The sequence below is a fragment of the Ochlerotatus camptorhynchus genome, unplaced genomic scaffold (genome assembly GCF_037179485.1).
Source record: "Ochlerotatus camptorhynchus isolate MF236.1 unplaced genomic scaffold, CSIRO-AGI_Acam_v1.1 ptg000021l, whole genome shotgun sequence".
Classification (NCBI taxonomy): domain Eukaryota; kingdom Metazoa; phylum Arthropoda; class Insecta; order Diptera; family Culicidae; genus Ochlerotatus; species Ochlerotatus camptorhynchus.
The window spans coordinates 2,764,817-2,785,453 of record NW_027040513.1 but is presented as its reverse complement, the minus strand read 5'-3'; the positions used below and the strand labels follow the sequence as shown (position 1 = coordinate 2,785,453).

Genomic DNA, 20,637 nt, shown 5'->3' with positions numbered 1-20,637 from the left:
AACTATACAGACCAACGCAACGAAAACGGAATTCTCCAACAAAATGACAGTATTAAGACAGCCACTAAGCAACTAAGGGACCCCCTTTTGGAGCCCACCCTCTTTTCGGAGGTTCCCTTCCAGGGCTACCAAATTTAAAAAAATCCGTAGCTAAAAACTCTGTTTCTGGGGGCCACGCCCTTTTCGGAAATGACCTCTGGGATCCAAACTATGTTTCCCTCTGGAATTCCCCCCCCTCAAATAGGGGAATCCTTATCTGGGATTCTTAGAGACGAACCAGCCCAAGGCTGAAAGTCTCTTTAAAAAAAAAATCTCCGTGATTAAACACAATTAAAAGCCCGTTTCTGGGAAACGTTCCTCCACCAAATCTGAATTTTCGGATGAACTTACTACCCACCATCAACACAATCTACTTGCTCATCGACGGTTTATTGAATATGTAAAGTAGGTAGGGTCGGCCTTATCCATATATATGTATAGAAATATATGTGTACCTATAATAAACCATAAGCGTTTTTTTTTTGATCTCAGGGGCGTTATACAACTAACATACCTCGAAAACAGAATGTCAACTATACCAAAAATGTAGTCCTTTCCTAAACTGTCCTTGAACCAAGGACATTCTTCTCGCTATGTAAATGTGAACTTATTCCAAATAATTACTGTAAATTACGATCCATGAAGATGCGTCAGAACCGCATCGATATCGTCCTCTAGGATATTTTTCTGCAACTGTGGGTCGGCATCTTCCACCGGCGCCGGTGGCGGCGCTGGATCCACCGGTTCAGTGTTACCAGCCGTCGGTTTAGCAGGCGATGGCTCCTGGGACTGCTGCTGCTGTTGTTGTTGTTGCTTCTTTTTCATGTCCAACTTTATGGGCATCTTTGGCGATGGGGAAGCTCTGGAAAATACAAAAAAAAAAATTAAAACCTCACCAGAGTCAGTACCCCTCGTGTGAGGTGACTCCCAATGTAAATCAAATGGAGAGTCACCTCACATAAGGTGACAATTGCCACGTCACCGGTGAGGGAGAGAGTCATGTGACTCACAGAATAGGGGGGAGTGTTGCCGAAACGCCAAACTACTTACAATTTCTCTTCACTAGCTTTGCCGGAGCTTTCCGCCTGGGGAACCTCTGTGTGTACCTTGTCCGTCGGATGGTCGAGTTTGTCCTTTTTGGTAGCGATAGCCGCTTCCTGTTGGCGTTTCTGCTTTTCGGCCAACAGGTGCGCCGCCCGTCCGCTGGTAGCCGGATGGGCCGAATTCCGTACTGCCGAGACGACATTTATTTTCGCTTTCATTGTCGATGCTGGTGGAACCGCAACAGCCACCTCCGGTTTCGGATCCTTCTCACCAGCGGAAGTCTTGGCTTTCTTCAACGAGCTTCGGGTGCCGGAAGAAGGAGGAGGACTTGGAAGCTGTTCGAAAAGGAAGATCGAATCCACCGGCTGCAGACAGACCTTGCGATCTTCCAGCACAACGTTACACTTCTTGATCAACCGGATTTCGGAAGACCGCTCACAGCGGACAACAGAGGACTTTTTCTCATTATATGCAAACCAGAAGTAGTCCTTCTCACAGACCGAACTTAACGAACAGTCATTGTAGGCGTCATCTTCGTCCCCGTCACTGCTTTCGCTAGCGTCTTCTTCCCCCTCCTTTTCCTCCGCCTGCGGCGGATCCGAATTTTTCACCGCTTCCAAGGATTGGTTCTCCTTGTTTGAATCGGGAGTTCCTTGCTGTTTGGAACTGTCTTCTGCTTCGCAGCCGCGTTCTGGACTGTGGAATTCATAAACCTGTTTCTTATCCGCCGCCGGATCAACATCTGGTATGTCGGGTGTGCAGCAAAGCCGCGACAGGTCTTCGCTTTCATACGTTCCTTCGATCGCTTTGTCTTTTCGAGGAGTTATGATCCTATGGACTTCTTGCTCGGAAATCAACAGCGAGGCTCGCGGCGACTTTCGACTGCTATCTTGCGAAGGCAGCGGTTTCCGCTTGGGCGAATGTTTGTTGGCACTCATCGGAAGGATTTTGTCCAGGAAGACCACCTTCCGAGGTGTTGGGTTTTTGCGCTTGGACGAAGGGGACGCTGCCGCCCGCGGAGGGGTACCCGTTGACACCGCAGGTTTAGAAGCATCTTCCTTGCCTCGAGTGATGACTACATTCCGCGACTTGAAACCGGGCGGAACGGAAAATTTGCGATCGGTTTTCTTCATCGGCGGTGCTGGTTTGGCGATTTTCATACGGGCAATAGTGCGCTGCTTCTTAGCTTCCAACTCGGCCAGCTGTTGGCGGCGAGCCTCGTAGGCGGTGAGATACGGCACGGAAGACTTCTTTGGACTAGGGGAGACTGGGGAGGATTCTTGCTTGACCGGTGTATTCTCCGGTGAGCTACCGCTGGTGCTGGAATCGGATGAAGAGTCCGAACTGCTGGAGGACTCCGAAGAAGAGGCACTCGCATGTTCCGACTTCTGTGGAGTTGATTCGATGACGGGCTCTACTTCGGGTTGAGGTAGCTCTTCGATTGATTCCTTCTCGCTGGTATCCGCCACCGGTCGCTTCTTCCTTTCACCGTGTAGCATAGCCTCCAAGTTCTTGTCCAGATCCTCGGATTCATCTGGCTTGTAGTAGGAACTTCCGGAGGAGTAATCCGTACGGCGAGTGCTGAAGCCTCCGGTGCCACTGAGGCTTTGAGGACTGACCGAATTGATTGACTTGGGTGTGCTGATTAGGCCTGGAGTGATTGGGAAGTTGGGCGTCTGAATGTCGCACGTTTTCTTCAGCGAGGAATTCGTGTCCATTCCCTCGCGGACGATCTTCACCATGGGGGTGTTCTCGATCTGGTTCGGCATCAGGAACCGAGGAGTTATCGGAATGCTGCTCAAGTCGGCCTTAAATGGCGTCTCCAGACAGAGAGAAGAACCAAACGAATTGTCAACTGCGACTGCAGGAGGTTTCTCCGGAGGACTTTCCAGACTAGCGGCAGTGCTGGCTGATTCCGCTGCCTTCTCCTGTTCCTTGCGAACATATTCCGCACTGGATTTCTTTGCCAGCAACTTCGGATGGTCCTTTATGGGTTTGGGAGCTTCCGGCGGTGTGGCCTCTACTTGAGAAAGAGAGTTATCATCCGCTTTAGCAGGCGTTTCCGGTTCTGGTTCCTTCTCCACGATCACATCCGGCTCTTTTTCCTCGACCTTCACTTCCTCAGAATTTTCAACAGTTTCCTTTTGCTCCAAAGCCTTCGGCTTATCCTCTTTCTTCTTCACGGCCACCCTCTTCCTGGGACTACTAAGCCGACGTTTCTTCGCGGACTTCCGCTTCGGTGTCGTCTTCAGCGGAGTCTTCTTCCGGGGAGTTGCAATCTTCACGTAGATTTTATTTCCCTGCTCTCCCCCACCATTGCCGTCCTCCTTGGCCGGAGTCTTCGCTTTCGCCGGCGTCTTGCCTGGGGTCTTCCCGGCTTCCGGTTTCTTTGCCGAAGCCAGGGCATCCTCCAGCATTTGGCCGTGGATTTCCGTCAAACTGGTATTCGCTTTATCCAGCGATTCCAGTGAGTCATCCTTCGAGGGCGTAGCTTCTTCCGATGGTTCTTTTGAGGCTGCCGCCCCCGGGGCCTTCCGAGTTGGTGGTTTCTTTCGTTTTCTGCGAAGCTGTGGCCGGATAATGGGCTTTTGTCTTTGCTCTTCCATCATCCGAAGATGCTGGTCGAAGTTGGATTTGGACACGGAACGAATCCGTCGCCATTCTTCCATTTCGGCATCGCTAATCTGGACCCTCGGAGTGGGGGTCTTTTTGCAGGTTTCTGCTACCACTGAGGCAGGGATTTCTACCGTGGGTATGGCGATTTCGACGGGTTCATCGCTAGCCGATTCGGACAGGACGCGAACGCAGGTTCGTGGGTCTTTGGATACGCGGGGTGTATTAGAGACGGAGTTGGGATTAAAGGCGGGGATCAGTGGAGCGGGATCCAAATCGTCGGATATTTTTTCCGGCGTTTTCCGAGGTTCCTGTTTGATACTGGTTTCGAGGATGGAATCTAGTCGAGGGAGATCTACGACAGGGATGCGGCTTGGTCGAGTGTTGACGGAGGGAGGGGCGGAACCGGGAGTCGATATTCTAGCCGAAGTGCCCGCGACTAGTGCAGGCTGTTTGGCTGGGGTGTGGAAGTTCAAGATCCGAATGTGGGACGCTTTGCGACTAGGAGTGGAGTTGCTGCGGGCTTTTGTGTTTTGGATGATGCTATTCGGAGGAGTGGTCTTCACTTCCGGCTTGGGAACCAATGGGACAAACGTCGAGTAGATACTGTTCATGGCGGCGGTAGACGGCGATGTACTAACAGTGTTGGTGACGGCTGACATGGTGCAGACATCACTGATAACCGGATTGGTACCGGACGAAGAGGATGGGAATATAAGGAACTTATCCGGGCTAGGTAATACGTCCGGTAGAATGGAAATGGTGGGATTCTGCTCCGATACCGGTCCCGGAAAGGTATTGAAGTACACCGGCAGTTGAGTGTTGGGGTCCAGATAGCAGTTCGGGACGTTGATGTAGTAGGTATGCTCCGGAATTCCGACTCCAGTAATGGGAATCAGTGTGCTTCCGGATTCCGTTGCCGTCGGGTCGGTTAGCAAGCCTGATTGCTGAGTAGGGAACTGCAGCTGGTTGATATCAACCAATTTGGTGGTGTTATCCGGTTGAATCACATAAAATTGAGTAGTAGCAGCCGCAGTAGCCGGTGGGTCTGCCGTTGAGGTGACTTCCGGTTGAACAGCCACCGTTTCCGGTGGATCTGCTATAGAGTCCTGTGATTGATCCAAATCAGCGGACGTGCTGGCGAATGATTCCACCTTCACGACGGCCATCGTCGCCGGTTGAGAGTTCTCAACGTCCACCCCTTCCGGAAACCCTCCGTAGTACGGTTCATCTGAGATTACCCTAACCTGCTTGACAGACCGCTTCACCGCGCATGGATTGTAATTCTTCCTGCAGGTCTTCCTGAGCCTCTCTTTCAACGGCGTCTCCGGTGGAGGCACAGTTTCCGACTCTTCCACCTCGTTCCCATTCTGCGTCTTGATAGCCTTGCTGCTGATGTCATCCATCATATCATCAAACACCGGATCCTTTACAGCATTATTCACTATATTCGAGATCAACTCATCAAAATTAAAATTAAACGATTGACAATCGGCCTTTGACTCGCTCTCTACCGTCTCGGCCTCAACTGGTTCCTCTCTAATAGCACTGGTACCCTCTTTGGCATCCGGTTGAGTGCTCATGGAAGACTCCAATCCCTTATTGATCAAATCGGCAATCTTCTCCGAATAATTTTCATTCTCTAGCAGCGTCTGTGAGAACAAATCAATAGATGGGAATTTCCTCACGTCCAGCGGTTCCTCTTCCTCCTGTTCCTTCTCCGGTACTTCTTCCTCAACTTCATCCTCTCTGTCCGAATCCTGCGAACTATCCCCTTCCCCCCCAATCGGCGAAATGTTCGACAGGTTCGACAAATTCTTCCCACTGTCATTCAGCACAATAAACGCCGGATTCGTACAGACACGCTTCTGCTTCGGTTCTCCCACTTCCGGCGTACTGCTGGAAAGCGACGGATGCGGTGAAGGAGCCCCTCGCTTCCTCTTGCAGCTCCCCGCCGACTTCCTGGGCTCTTTCTTCACCACCACCTTCTCCTCACCCGAATGCCTCCTCCTGTGGCGGACTTGCTTCAGCAGTGACAAAATCACATCAATCTTCCTCACCAGCGGTAGATCTGGCTGAACGTCGAATTCAACGTCGTACTTTTCCACAAAGCTGTCCACTAAAAGAAAAAATAAACTAGTCGTCAATAATCAACAATCCCAAAATCAATCGCCCTCACATTTCTGCTGAATTTCGCCGTACTCCCGAAACAGTGCCGTCAGTTTCAAACTAATACAGGTCGCTGGACGGAACCCTCGTTTGACGAAATCCCGTTCCTCCTTCAGGTAGGGGCTGGCCATGCAAAATTCGATCGCCGCCTTGTTTAGCTTCTCCTCGTACAGATAGGCTACAATGAATCGAATTCCATTACTATTTGGTTTTAGATGAGAAATTTTCCCCAGCGCCACCACCACCACTCACCTAAAACAACCCGAGCAATATAAGAATTGGGAATAACTTCCATCGTCGCTGATCTTCACACTCTTCGCTATGTACACTCGAACCAGGAAGCATTCGCGGTCACTTTGCAGGCATTTTCCAGCGGATAACTGGCGATTAAACCTTTATAATTTACGAAAATAAATCCCGATTATTATGCTACTGCGGACACAAAGAATTTTGTTGTTTACAACACGAGAAATTGATGCTCGTTTGTTTGGATGTGTGCGTGCGCGACGGCATAACAGCTGTCAAGTTGCGGCTGTTTGCGCGCCAAACACGCGTGCTTGTTTATGCGGGGGGAAGGAATGTGTACATTCGGTGGTAATAAACTAGCGTTTAGAATCATCAGAGCCTAACTGTGATGATCGATTTTTTTTTTTCATCGACTTTCTCTTCAAAAATATGACTAATTCAACATAGTATAAAATTTAAGCTTTATTTGATTAAGCTGCGTATTGCTATGATTAAAAAGTTATCAGTTTTAGATGTATATTTATACATTACATCGTATTACATGTTGATTAATAATAATTCATCACTATGCTTAAGAAGTTAGCTGCTTGCTACGCTAATCACCTTTCTGACTTCATCAACACTCAAAAGATATTCAAATGTAAAAAGATTTAAAGCTATTCTCGCGACCGACGCATAGGTCCATATAAAGAGAGATAATACGAACTTAGCATAAAAATGGTTTATGCATGAGAAAATATAAAAAGCGAGTACCTTGGTACTGCGAAGTCAATCGATTTTATTTTGTAAGCCAACGAAAAATTGCTTGAAAACTGTCGCATGTGTATAATTGGTTTTGCTATTTTTCTTTTCATTCCTGCCCAAAAGAGCTCTTAAACGCTGTCCAAACTGGAGAGTTATAACATGTTATAACGGTTGTCAAATAATTGCAACACAGAAACCACCATCAAGATAGCGCTATAACATGTTATAACGCTGTAGTCTGAACGTACTATTAGCATAGAGGTAACTCTAAGACCACTGGGTCCCGAAGAAAATCATTATTATTTTTGGCTCACTCAGTACCAGAACAACGGTCCCAAGCAGTCCCAAGCTATTTCACTCACCCCTGCATGTTCTGCATGAATCCACACACCCCTGATGTTATCTGTCAAACTTTCATAGCGAATCAAAACAAACATAGTGTAGTAATAGAATTTCAACTAGAATAGGGTACGTTAATCGTTTGCTTGGGACCAATAGGCTACTAAAGTGGTGAGCCAATTTAAAATCGTTAGTTTCGTATTGATTGTTGCTATTAGCTAGAAGTGCTCGAGCCCTCTAATACTCTAATACAGTTTGGTTACGTTCCTATTTCACCAACGTATTTTTTTTTATTGTGATTGAAAACCCAGCTGAGCCATAGAAACTGTGCTGGTTTATATGCCATTGTCACTTATGCCTTGTTCAGACTGGAGAGTTATAACATAGAGGTAACTCTAAGACCAGACGGTCCCGAAATAACGTGCCCAACTTTTTGGCTCAGCTCTGGTACTCTCTTCGGTCCCAAGCAGGGGGTAAGTCACTCTGCCACATTGTGCTAACACCCACAGAAACACACTTCGACACACTTCAAGCACCCTTTCGCCGCATGACAAGCAATTTTTTAATCAATTCTGGCACCACTGCAAATAATGTTTACATTCGATTGATATTTTGTTTTGAAAAAAAAAACCTGAAAAAAACGTCGAACCGTTCTGCCTTGAAAGGAAAAATTTCTTGATCTGGATTGAAAACCTCCAATCCAAAGAAAAGGAAATACTAAACCGGTTAGGATCCACGAAAGTAGCGGCATCAGGATGCTAAAAAATGTAAAGATGTCTTGCAAGAAAACCACTACAACCGCAACGAAAAAGTTTCTGATTGTAAATCCTAGGTTCTCACCAGCGGCATCCCAATCACGGCCCCTCCAATTAATTGCAAATGTACCCTTTGCTTGATCTTTCTTCTCGGTTGGCACGTACCCATTCGTCTTCCTCCTGCAGCGAGAGGACCAATGCCCGTGTCAAGAACTAATTTGTGGACAAGTAACCCTGAACGGTAGTGGCTGCTGATTAAAATTGGATCTCTACAGTTGCGAAACGCTTATGGAACTCTATTACTGATTCTGAAGCAGCAAGTCAGTGGTATAGCTGGCGGTCTTTTCCATGTCTTACTCTGATATCCGGTGCTCGGGGCTGAGGTCATTTTAGCTCCAAATAATCCTCCCGCCAGTTGTTCTATTTCTTTAAACAAACAACAGCAAAGGAATCGCAGGGAGTCTGTCATTTTCAGCGTTATGTTATGATCGAGGATATGGTTGCCAGTAAATTTATTTTTTCTGTTGAAGTTTTGACAACTCCGTAAATACGATGAAGCACCCAGAAACACCTTCCGACACCCAAAAACACACATGAAACACAATAAGCACAAACACAAGGTGGCAGAGTGACTTACCCCCTGGTCCCAAGCTAATCGATTCACCCCTCGAAACATAGGAAAAACCAATAACCCCTCATTTTATCTGTCAAACTTGCATTGCGAATCAAAACAAACATTGCGTAGTACTAGAATTTCGACTAGAATGGGGTACGTTAATCGTATGCTTGGGACCAATAGGCTAGTCAAGTAGTGAGCCAATTTAAAATCGTTAGTTTCGAATTGATTGTTGGTTATAACATGTTATAACGGTTGTCAAATAATTGCAACACAGAAACCACCATCAAGATAGCGCTATAACATGTTATAACTTTGTAGTCTGAACATACTATTAGCAACAATCAATACGAAACTAACGATTTCAAATTGGCTCACTACTTGACTAGCCTATATTGGTCCCAAGCAAATCGATTAACGTATCCCATTCTAGTCAAAATTCTACTACTACTACACAATGTTTGTTTTGATTCGCTATGAAAGTTTGACAGATGAAATGAGGGGTTATTGGATTTTCCTATGTTCCGAGGGCTGAATCGATTAGCTTGGGACCGAAGAGAGTACCAGAGCTGAGCCAAAAAGTTAGATGAAACTCTATCATAACATGGAGGCAATGGTGACGCTCTCGGGCAAAAGAAACACACTTTTGGTTGGAATTGATGGTAAGTTACGGAAATTTTCAAAGAAATTTCGATTGTTCTAATTTAGGTGTTTTAATTTTCAGTAGCCTCAGTCTCGAGCTCAGCCTTACCGGAAATGAAGGCTACTCCCACCACCATCAAGATGCCACTTTCATTCAAGTACCCCCACACCGAGTCCGTCAGGAGCAAATTATTCCAGCTTTGATCGAGAGGTGCGACCAGTTCTACCATTCGATTTGAAAGTTTCAACTTTTAAAAGTAGAAAGAGAACTACTTTTGAATTGACAGTTAAGGGACTTTAGTAAAGGAACGTCACTTCGTCGTTTCTGATGCTTATCCCCATATCATCCTCACCCCAATCAGACGTCGAAAGAAAAACAGATAATCCCCCAACACCAAACGTAGAGATAGGCCGGTATAAAGACCAGAGTCAGAAACGACAAAACGACGCTAATATCACAAAGTTTCCCAACACCCATAGCACCGATAAACCGACATGACACTTAATTCTGACTTACGCCCGAAATCGTAAACGGCCGATTTTAATTCGCAGTGATCCGCCCAACTAACATTTTCAGCATTATAAGCCAACCTCCCAACAAACAATTTTAGCTGCAGCTTAGCTTATACAGGCAAAAATTAGCTGCATAAGGCATATTTTGGCTGTATAAGCTAATCTGCAGCTTAAATTGTTTGCTGGGCTTTCCAGCGTTGTGCTGTAAAGTAGCTGAAACAAAGCTGAAAGTGGCTCCACTTGTCATTTGCGAACACTAGCGCACCTAGCGGTAGAAGGCATCTTCTGCCTGCAGTTAAGATAGGCAGCATGCTATGATAGTGTGAGTGCATATAGAAAGCCCATGTGGAACATTACCACAACACATCGCTTGTTGAGCAGAAAAACGAACCACTTTTTGATTCACCGATTTATTTGCACTTCCCCTTCTGTTCTGTGCTGTAGATACAGCTACAAGCAGAAGTTTGCAAAATTGTTTTGGAAAGCGTTAACTGAACTTTTTCACAACCATTATTCAATTTGTCAGACGCACTGAATAACATCCCCCAATAAACGCTAATGTAACTTCTATGAAAATATTAATCAACTTTCAACTTTTAGCTTCAAAACAAAGCTAATAAAGCGAATATATTACTTATTAGATGACTTCTAAATAAGCAACAACTCTAACAGAATATCATAAACATCAAAAGTGCTTTTTCAACAACTAAACAACCTTTACTCAACTAATTCACTGTGTTAGCGCTACTTTGGAAGCTATTTTACAGTCAACTAGGTTTATTTTTAATCTTGTGCAGTTTTACAGCTTTTACTCTGCTTCTTTATAAAGCTGAATTGACTAGTCAAGAAAAGTGATTCATGTGCACTATTATAAAGCCTACTCAGCAATCTTGTTGTAGAAAGGCATGTGAATTGGTTTACGTCAGTTCAAAGTGTTGGCGAAGTTGGTAGTATCAAGGTTCGCCAATGCGGTCGTCTCGAGTTCAATTCCAGGTTCCGGTACAGTGAAAATAATTTGGTGGTGTGCTTATAAATAATTTCGATTAATTTAATTCACAGTAAAATAAACATGATAAATTCCCCCAACAAAAAAAAAAAAGCGTAAACAATATTTAACCTGGCGTTAAGGGAAAGTTATGTAGTGATTATTGGATAATCGGGTAAAGGTTGAGTAAGTGCCTTTCAAGTTCACACACAACTAAACAGCAGGATAACAGCTGTATAGAAGCGTTAAGGTGATCCGATACGTCACGCTTTTTTTGCTTTTTTTTATCCTTTCTATGTGTCAGTGAATTGACTATCATTGATGCTGTAGTGGTGTGAATGTACATCATGCACTACCGCAACAACCATTAACATAGCTGCTAGAGTTCGTTATTATTAGGTCGAATAACAGTAAATAGAAAAAAATAGAAAGGTAAAGAATAAGTTATGTCCATCTTACTGTAAATTTCAACTATCACTAGATTTCTATTCAATTTACCAATATTATCGACCTACCACCTCCCAGGACACCCCTTCCTATACAAAAAATAATTATGCGCCTAGCCACCATGACCAACTGTCAAGTCTTCATAGTAGTTATTTAATTGATTCAACATCACACTTTGTACACTTTGGTTACATACGACCTGTCCAAAAGTGATTCCAGAGCTCAAACCTCCAGGTACACGGTAAGAAAAAAGATCCCAAAGTGACTCATTTTCACAAATCTCGGCACTATATTGCAGGAAGCCAAAAGTAGGTAATGTGGGTCGAAGCGTCTTCATTTACTTGTGTTCAATTAGTATGGAATTGACAACTCGCTTCTACCCAAAAATAGTTAGTTGTACCCAAAAGTAGGTGAATATGATTATACTCAAAGTCACAAGTAGGCAAAAATGAACTGGCCGCTGGATATTTTTCTTATCGTGTATGTTTTTGTTTGTGAATCATCCTTTTGCCGCCTTTTGCATATCAGCTGATGGCTTCCAGCAGTGCAACCAGAACGACACATATGTTTTCTATAGAAGATTGCTAGGTTCATTTACTTTCATTTTTTTGTCCTGAGAAACAAAATAAGAAATTGTTTTAAACATTTATTAGTGATGGTTTCTAAATTGAACACAGTTTAAGCACCTTATAAAGCAATAAAAGCATTGTTGTACACACTTTTTTTTCAATTAAATCGACAACACTAGATACGATGATAGATGATTCGTACACAACACGTTTATTTAATGATTGTAGGGACAGCCATTGTTGCATGACGTGCCGTATCACCTTAATAGATATGCAATAAGAGCTTGTCCCAACCGTCATAACAGCCATAAGTAGCTGACTAAGTTCGCCAGATTTGATTGTAAAGAGGTTGAGTAAAGGTTTCCTCATATCGTATAACATTTGAATACAGCTTGAGGCTGTATAAATTGTAACCTGCGTGTTACAATTTATCCCGTTTTGTGTAGTTTTGCCGCCGAGTGTTATATTGCCGTATTTCACACGAGCGTGTGCCGTGTTTGTTATGCTTTGTTTTTGTTGTCATTGCACGGCCGGCGACATACTCACCACCTCGCTCACCCCTATGCCTTCGTGAATAATTTTATTTGTAAATTTTGCGCGTTATTTTATTCGTTTTTTGTTGTTATTAGTTTAGCTAGATAGGGAAAAAAATATCGTTTATTAATGTATCGCGTCTCAAATAAAGTTAGGTTCCAAAAGCTCCTCCCGCTGCAAAGAAGGCGAAATCATAAAAAAGCAACATAAATGTATCGAGCGCGGTTGCAGGGGCGATGGCCGTTTTGTTTTTGTTTTGTGACGTTGTGAAAACGAGGAGAACAGTTCGAGCCACGGTGAAGTCTACGCGGGTTTTTTTTTGTTCGGAGACGCTTTTTTCGTTAGTCCCGAGGAAAAGGACTTCAACTGGGAAAGGTTTGCCCAGCCGCGACGCGAGTGCCAGTACGTATCTTCCCAGTGCACCGCGAGAGTGTCGGATCGCCATTGTGGGAAGCTAAACACTAAGGAGCTAATCGCTTCCCCGGCTAACCACAAAGGATCCGGTAGACACTCGCCGTCCTGACTGCGGTGGCTCAGCCAATAGAGCCAGTCTCGCTACCGCAGTTAATCGTCAAGCAGGACGAAGCAGGCGATACCAGAGGTGAGTTCGCCTGGGCAGAAACACTGCGGTGTCTGCCAGGGTTGCCTACGGCGAGAAGGCAATCCGGTGATTCGTCACCAACGTAGCCGGGGGGGTTCCAACAGACGAGCCCAGCTCATCCCCCCCGCTAAGTGTTAAGGACAGCTGCTAAGCAGCCGAAGAAGCAAACCACTCAGCACAGTCCGTGCTTTGTAGTAGCAGAACCGCCGCCATACCGTCGTCGAAGGGCCCCACCGAAGATCAGCAGCAGCAACAGCGAGGAGGAGAGGGCAAAGATAAGTAGATAATAGACGTCTAAAATTGCATTTCTTTTTGTTGTTTTGTCCCACCCAAATCCGAACGTCTTTGGGGGAAGTACCCTTGCTCGAAGCCGCCCCGCCGGGGTAAAATCGGGCCAGCTATAGGCTGGCAAGTAAGCCGCAGCTAACAAAATGAAATGAGCAAAGCGTTTACATTGCGAAAATTGTCAGTTGGGTGAACTGTCAAAACCATAGGATTTTTTGATCTAGATAAAAATAATTTGTCCAGAATAGATCATCTGTCTTAACTCCTATGGTAAAATCCAATAAGCAAACGTCAGACTGTGTGAGATACATGGTGGTATGTGTACTATCCTTTCACTGCAACGAAAATTCCCATAAGAAACTGTCAATTTTTGTAAGAAGAGACGATGTTTTGACGGTGCCATCATCGCCAATTATACGGAACACATCTTTGGGAAAAACGGGTTCAACGGCAACTGGGTAGCGGTTCTTGTAGATCATAACAATCAAAAAACTACATTTGGAGACTCTCTGAAGAAAAGCTCTCTACGGAGTTCCACGAGCCTACGAACGGTTCTTCTGATGGAAGCTCAGTCAATTCCAGCACCTCGCATGACCCGGAAAACTTTATTTGAAGACTCCTTCCGCCAACTCAAGCTCCTACCAGCTTACGAACAACGGCGCAGGCTGTACATCATCTTCCTAGGGGAAGAAGGTCTGGATTACGGTGGCGTTTCTCGAGAATGGTTCGCATGAGGTGCTCAATCCAATGTACTGTCTGTTAGAGTATGCCAACAAAAACAGATACAGTCTACACGGTAAGAAAAAAGTACCCAACGGAAAGTTCACTTTTACCTACTTTTGACTAGTTTGTCTCCTTTTCTCCTTCTAATGTTGTCAAAAACAGAGGAGCAAAACCACCCAACAGGGGTAGTAAAGTGTGGGAACCCAACTTTGAGTATAATCATATTTACCTACTTTTGGGTACAACTAACTTACTTTTGGTTGAAAAGCCAGTGGAAAATTCCATACGAATTGCACACAAGTAAATGAAATTTACTTTCACCCGCTTTACCTACTTTTGGGTTCCTGCACTATAGTGCCGAGATGAGTGAAAAGGTACTTTTTTCTAACCGTGTACAAATCAATCCTGCCAGCTACCTTAATCCAGATCATTTGCATTATTTTAAATTTGAACACTAGCTGATATTCTAGCTCAAATAAATAAACCAATCGTTCTGAATATCTTCCAATTTGACAGGTTGGATTGGTTTGTTTACTCATTAAAGAGGTTCAGAACAATAAAAAAACTGATCATACTGTCAAAGGTGAATGATAAAATCAGATCATGGATTGGTCTATTATAAACAAAACATGATGTAAACATTCTTGGAAGTGGTTCCAGAAATGATGAAAAATTATCTTTTATCGTGCGTATTGGCGTTTGTCACAGTGTGTTTTTGTGGGTTTTAACACAAGGTGGCAGAGTGATTTACCCCCTGTACACAGCCCACCATGTATCTCACAAAGTGTAACGCTTGCTTATTGGATTTTACCATAGGAAACCAGAGTCCCCGTCAACGCCAATGCATTACGATCGCAGAGGGATCTGTCATTTTCCTCGTCATTTTCAGCGTTGTGGAAATCATGGTTGACAGTAAACATTGACGTTTTGACAGCCCGTTTCACACAGAAACACCCTGGAACACCCAAAAACACACAAGAAACACTATCAGCACAGTCACAAGGTGGCAGAGTGACTTCCCTAATAAAAATTGTATGGTTAATTTGCTTAACGACGTGTTCTGGGTATCATCCAAACCATTTGTGGAATAGTTCAATGATTTGGGTTATCGTTCGTTTATGGTTATTTTTATTAGGGTTACCCCCTGCGGAAAACAATTAATTTTCCTTAAGATTTTGACTCCTTTGCACCTATAGTTGCATTAGTGTTCGTATAATAGTGGAATCCATAAGAAACCAATGCATTCCTCTTATGTACACACAAAAAATATTATTGGTTCTTTTAGGAAGAAAGTAGCTAACTTTCAAAACGAAAGTCAGCCAACTGTCAAAACAAAAGTTAAGCATATTATTAATTTTAAAAGCTCGCGATTTGAAACGAATTGTAAAACTGTCAAAAGTTTTGCTTCAAAAGAAGGCTATTTCACCGCAATCAGTGTAAGTTTTCCTCTCAAATACGAATTATTTTTAATTTAATTGCTTTTATGTGAAAGGAAAATAACCAATATTTATATTAATTTATGTATTTTGTTAATATTCATATTTTTATTTTTCATTCAGGATGGCTTTGGTGAAGGTTTCCTCCCAGACGCGGGGCTCCAACATGCAGCGGACTTGGTCGAACGAAAGTGCATCTTGTTTGCACTGCTGGCCGACGATAAGCAGCGGTGGCCGACCTGGTGTGATTAAATCTTACCAGAATCCTGTAGAAAAGAACGGAATCTGTAATCCCTCCAGCGCGATACATTGCAAACGCTATTGATAGCCACTGAAAGCATCTCTGCAGTGTGCTCTAACGTCCCAATATGCAGGCAGGCTCTCTGGAAAATGATCATTTTGTTTTTCAAAATCATCCTCGAAATAGACAGTAGTTGCAATCTTACCTTCTGCGAAAACTTTACTTTTTCTCATTGCCTTCGGTACCGGAATCGGTTCCCCCCGTCGTTGAATTTTGGAACTGCACGATTTACGATTGATTCTCTGCGGTTTGATTCTAGTGTCTCATACTATATGCCTATTGGACTTTTGGACCGTGGCAATGAGCTTTTCAATAGGAGATTTTGACAGTTGTACAATCTTTGTTTTAAAAGTATGAACTTTTAAAATTACATGTCGATAGTGAAAGAAATACTTTCAAAACATAGAAAAACAATTAATTTTGAAAATATTCATAGTTAAAACTACGAAATTCGAGAAATTTTTGTTTTTTTTGTGTGTGTAGGAACCAACATTATCAACTACCACAACTACTGGAACAGTGTTTTTATTAATGGAGGATGAGTTTTCGAAAAACTTATACTATTTAATCTCTTGTCTCTCTTCAATTGTCAAATTTAGTCAGAATTATATGCATACCCTAATAAAAAATAACCATAAACGAACGATAACCCAAATCATTGAACTATTCCACAAATGGTTTGAATGATACCCAGAACACGTCGTTAAGCAAATTAACCATACAATTTTTATTAGGGTATCGCTTATTTATTTATTAATAAATAAATTGTCTTAGTACCTCCACTATTGTCTCAACCACTCTAACCAAGATACAAGATGGAATTGAATGAAATTTTTGTAAAAAACTTCAATAATTCATGGCTAATACAAAACAATAATTCAGGTTCTTTTCGTTGAAACATATCGTAAAAATGTTTTGTTTAATTTTAATGGTATTTTGGTCAGTATACAAACGATATTTTGTTAAAATCAAACGATAAAATTAATTAATTTAAACCACTTTTGATTTTGTTTGTATGAAACTTTGTCAAAATCAAAAGTTTTCTCTACTTTATTAAAAAAATCAAACATTATAACTTGTTTATTATAACAAAATAGTTGTTTTTGATGCAACAAAATTTGACATTTAAAATCTGCAATATTCGGGTTTGATGATCAAATTAATATTTTTCTATTTTAAATATGGTTCATTTTTTCTGTGTAATTGTCAAAAAGTGAGATTATATAATCATTCTGTGCAACGATCTATGAATCTAAACCGTTTCCTGTTAGTAAGGAATTCTCGATGAACATTTCAAATGGTCCTATCTGCTTTGATCGATTCTCTTCATCGACTTTCTCTTTTCATAACCACTGCTATGCAAACAGATTTCGCGTTAATTCTACCACATAGTTTGATAAAGGAGGTTCTTATCTAGCGTCCAAAACGTCAAATACAACAGGGAAAGGTTTTGCAGCTAAGTTATTGACGAAAGAGAAAGTCGATGAAGAGAATCGATCAAAGCAGATAGGACCATTTGAAATGTTCATCGAGAATTCTATTAGAACCACCCAATCCTCCCGTGAGCAAGCTTCAACCCACCAACTACCGAAATGGTTTTTCCACCCACCGTCAATCGAAAGCTCTCTCCTCTCCTACTTCTCTCATGCTCACGTTTATCAGCAAACAGCAAGTAGCAAGTATGACACGGCCGTTGAATCTAACTCATTATATGAGTTAGTTAGGATGCACTATTATTTGAGTTCCGTTCTCCCAAATTCGCTAAAACGTAGCACTAAAAAAATACCATAAACGAACGATAACCCAAATAATAGAACTGAATGATGATACCCCGAACACGTCGTTAAGCAAAATAACCATAACAATTTTATTAGGGAGGTCACTCTTAGACTGAGTAAAATTAAGAGCGGTAGTATACTCCTAGGCGGTCTAAAATTTCCTCATATTCGAGCAGATTTTTGAGGAAAAGCGAGGAAGATTTTGTTCAGTCTATGAGTGACCCACGCTGTTGCAATTTTGACCAAACCACTCAATGCTGAGTCGATCCCATCGACCGTGCACACGGTTCAGTGGGTGGCTTGCTATATGAAACGCAGCCGGTGCGCTTTTCTTCTCCCCACAAACAACACCGCAAAATCCTCTCTGTTTACAAGCAGAGCTGCTGTTTGCGGGAAAACATAAACAAACCGAATCGTTTGCTCTTCCACGCTCGTGGCTTTCACTTCGTGCGTCGTCGTATCATCGTATCGCATTCGGCTCCAATGTGTTGTTGATCTGCTTCTGCTCTGGTTGGTGGGGTGGCTTGATGGAAGGAAGACTGATCAGCTGCTTGATTTCAGTTCACAGTGGACGTTCGTGTTGATCGGTTCGGTTAGCTCTAATAAGTACGTTTTGGAAGCCAGCTCGGGGTATTCGAAGATAGAAGATTTTTTTATTTCGGTTGAAAGAGCATTGCGAGTAGGTGTTCTGGGAAAAATTAGCACCGGTGCGTGTCTATTTTGATTGATTGGTGGAAAGTAGATCGAGTAGCGTGTCGTGTGTGTGCACACACTGGAAGAAGCCATTCAGGTGGATGAAAATTTGCGTTTTCTGCCCCATTGCGGCGAAAGTGGACGAAGAGAAGTTCTGGTGTGCCTCGAAGATAAACAAAACAGATTTTCAAAATCCGAAGGAAGAAAATTTTTGCAACTAGTGGATGAAAAACGAATGCATTAATTAGCATCAAGAGTGCAGCAACGTTGCCGTTGGTGAAGTGATTCGAGTGCAATTATCAAAGGTGATTATTCGAGGTTCTGTTTTGCATCGGATTTGTTTTGGGGTTTTTTTTTCTTCGTTTCCATGTGGGAGCTGCAAATGGATTTTGCTTCGATTGGTGGTGAAAACCGTTTTTCCTAGCGGAAATTTGGCGCATACAGTTTTGAGAGAGCAATCAGAGAAGATAGTTTGTTGGCAAGTATTTTGACTTTGATAAGGTTATTCGAGAAGGGGCAGGATTGACGTATTTGAACAGTGCAACGATTGAATTTTGGGAAGCCAAACATTGTTCAAAATAATGCTTGTGCAAACGTGGGAAAACGCCTCAATGATGATGACGAATATGAAACTGGATGTATTCTAGACCGTTTTAGAAATTCTACTCAGCTTAGGTGTTTTGAAGGTTAGTTAGAGGCGTTTTGAAAGTTTTCAGAACGTTTGGTCATTTTGGAATTACTAATGCCTTTTTATTTAGCGTTTTTGGGCAAGTGTTTGATTGTAATTCAAGCGTTTTGATGACTGTTTTAGTGTTTCAAGTCAATTTTTTGGCACGTTTTAAGGCCGTTTTTGAACTAATTCAGCACATATGATTTAATGCGATTTCAAAGTTTTTTGTTTTGCTAGTTTGGAGGATTAATTAAGCTGCTGTTTCGACGGCTTAGCCTTCGAATTGCTCAAATTTTTTTAAATGCTGCATGCTTTTTTTCAAAAGGCCTCCAATTCAATATGATTCAATTATTTTTTATCTGGATCAATAGCTTGTGAGCAGTTTTTGTAAAAAAAATGACTTAATTTTTTCAATTTTTGCACGAACTATTGCACTAATTTTAACCAAACTTGGTTAAAACTAGAACTCATGACAAAATTCTGACCCAAATTTCATAAAAATCTGGTGAGTCTAAATGTTATTACGATGGAATTTTCTTTTCGAAGCAATTTTTCAATGACGTATTTTATACTGAAAATCAAAGAACATATTTTTTTAAACATAACTTCACAGCTACGGAATCGAAAGAAAAAAGTTTCGCTTAGAAAACGAAGCTCTTTCAGATGAATTATGATAAATTTTTCAAAATCAAAAATCCCAATTAACGTCCGCGAGGGAGGTTATCTAGATTTATAAAATAGGATCTTTACAGAAGTTCAGAAAAAATCTGAAAACATAACTTATTTCAGGGCACTTCTTAGTAGTACCATAGAGGTAACTCTAATACTAGTAGGTCCCGAAGAAACGTGCTCAGCTCTGGTACTATCTTCGATCCCAAACTAATCAATGCACCCCTCTAAGCATAGGAAAATCCACGAGCCCCTCATTTTATCTGTCAAACTGTCATAGCGAATCAAAACAAACATAGTGTAGTACTAGTATTTCGACTGGAATGGGCTACGTTAATTGATTAGCTTGGGACCAATAGGATAGTCAGGTAGGCCAATTTAAAATCGTTAGTTTCCACCGGTTGGTAGTACGGAGAACTTCGTAAAAGTTCAGGGCACTTCTAAGAACTTCCGAAAACTGCGCAGAACTGCGTTCAGGAAACTTTCTGAAAGTACAGTAAATATAGTAGAAATTCAGTGAAGTTTGTCAAATATTGTTTAGAAGTTTAGTGAAGTTTAATGAACTTTGAATAAAGTTAATGGAATTTCGTACAAGTTCAGGAAGCATCGTAGAACTTTGAGAAAAAAATAACGAGGAATGACGTAAAAACACCGACAAACAGACGTAACACTTGCATGTTGCAACGGTCAATTTAAATTTTACTTAGTTGGTAGTACTGCCACCTGTAGCTTGCATAGTCAATTTCCACGCGTTTGTCTGTGGTAAAAATGCAGCTAACTTCGTGGAAGTGCGGCAAACTTTGTACGACTTAAGCAAATTAAAGCATGGCCCACTTAGTAATGGAACAACATAATTTGGGTCTTTTCGGATTTGAATCAACGGATTTGAAAACAGTTTTCACTCTAGTGCATACTATTCCTTATATTCTAAGAAAAAAAATTCGAAACAAATTATTCGTCGTGGTTTTGAAGGAATTTTCAAAATTTTCCTTCAGTCCGCATCGTGCTTCTTGCCGTGCGGATTTATTTGCTTTTTGCTTAAGGAAGTGTTACTATTACCTAAAGCTACAACAAATTTAAACAGCACTTTTCAGTGCTCAAGCTGTAAAAATTTTCTACCTTGTTCAACTCTTATTCCTCAAGCGGCGCCGGTGGTGTAGTGGTAAGCGTGATTACCTCTCACCCCAGCAGGCCTGGGTTCAATCCCAGTCGGCGCCGCCGGGATG

At 42.4% G+C, this 20,637-nt stretch overlaps 2 protein-coding genes across 3 annotated transcripts in view; one reads left to right on the top strand and one right to left on the bottom strand.

The window, feature by feature from the left end:
- Window positions 1–421: 421 nt before the first annotated feature.
- Window positions 422–6,299, bottom strand: mxc (multi sex combs). Of its 2 annotated transcripts, XR_010517755.1 has the most exons (5): window positions 6,118–6,299; window positions 5,876–6,043; window positions 1,090–5,815; window positions 554–901; window positions 426–494 (listed from the first exon to the last, which is right to left on the bottom strand). XR_010517755.1 is itself a non-coding variant. In XM_065225068.1 (4 exons), exons 1-4 carry the CDS (start codon window positions 6,158–6,160, stop codon window positions 670–672), a joined length of 5,169 nt encoding a protein of 1,722 aa, XP_065081140.1. In that variant the 5' UTR covers window positions 6,161–6,299; the 3' UTR covers window positions 422–669. The 2 variants fall into 2 exon arrangements, 1 of the variants encoding a protein (XP_065081140.1); XM_065225068.1 differs by having other exon boundaries at window positions 422–901.
- Window positions 6,300–17,972: 11,673 nt separating this feature from the next.
- The window catches only part of Pka-C3 (Protein kinase, cAMP-dependent, catalytic subunit 3), a 273,561-nt gene continuing 270,896 nt past the window's right edge, over window positions 17,973–20,637 (top strand). Inside the window, exon 1 of the mRNA XM_065225338.1 lies at window positions 17,973–18,377. The gene's annotated coding sequence lies outside the window, so the exon portion shown is untranslated. The remainder of the gene's footprint in view (window positions 18,378–20,637) is intronic.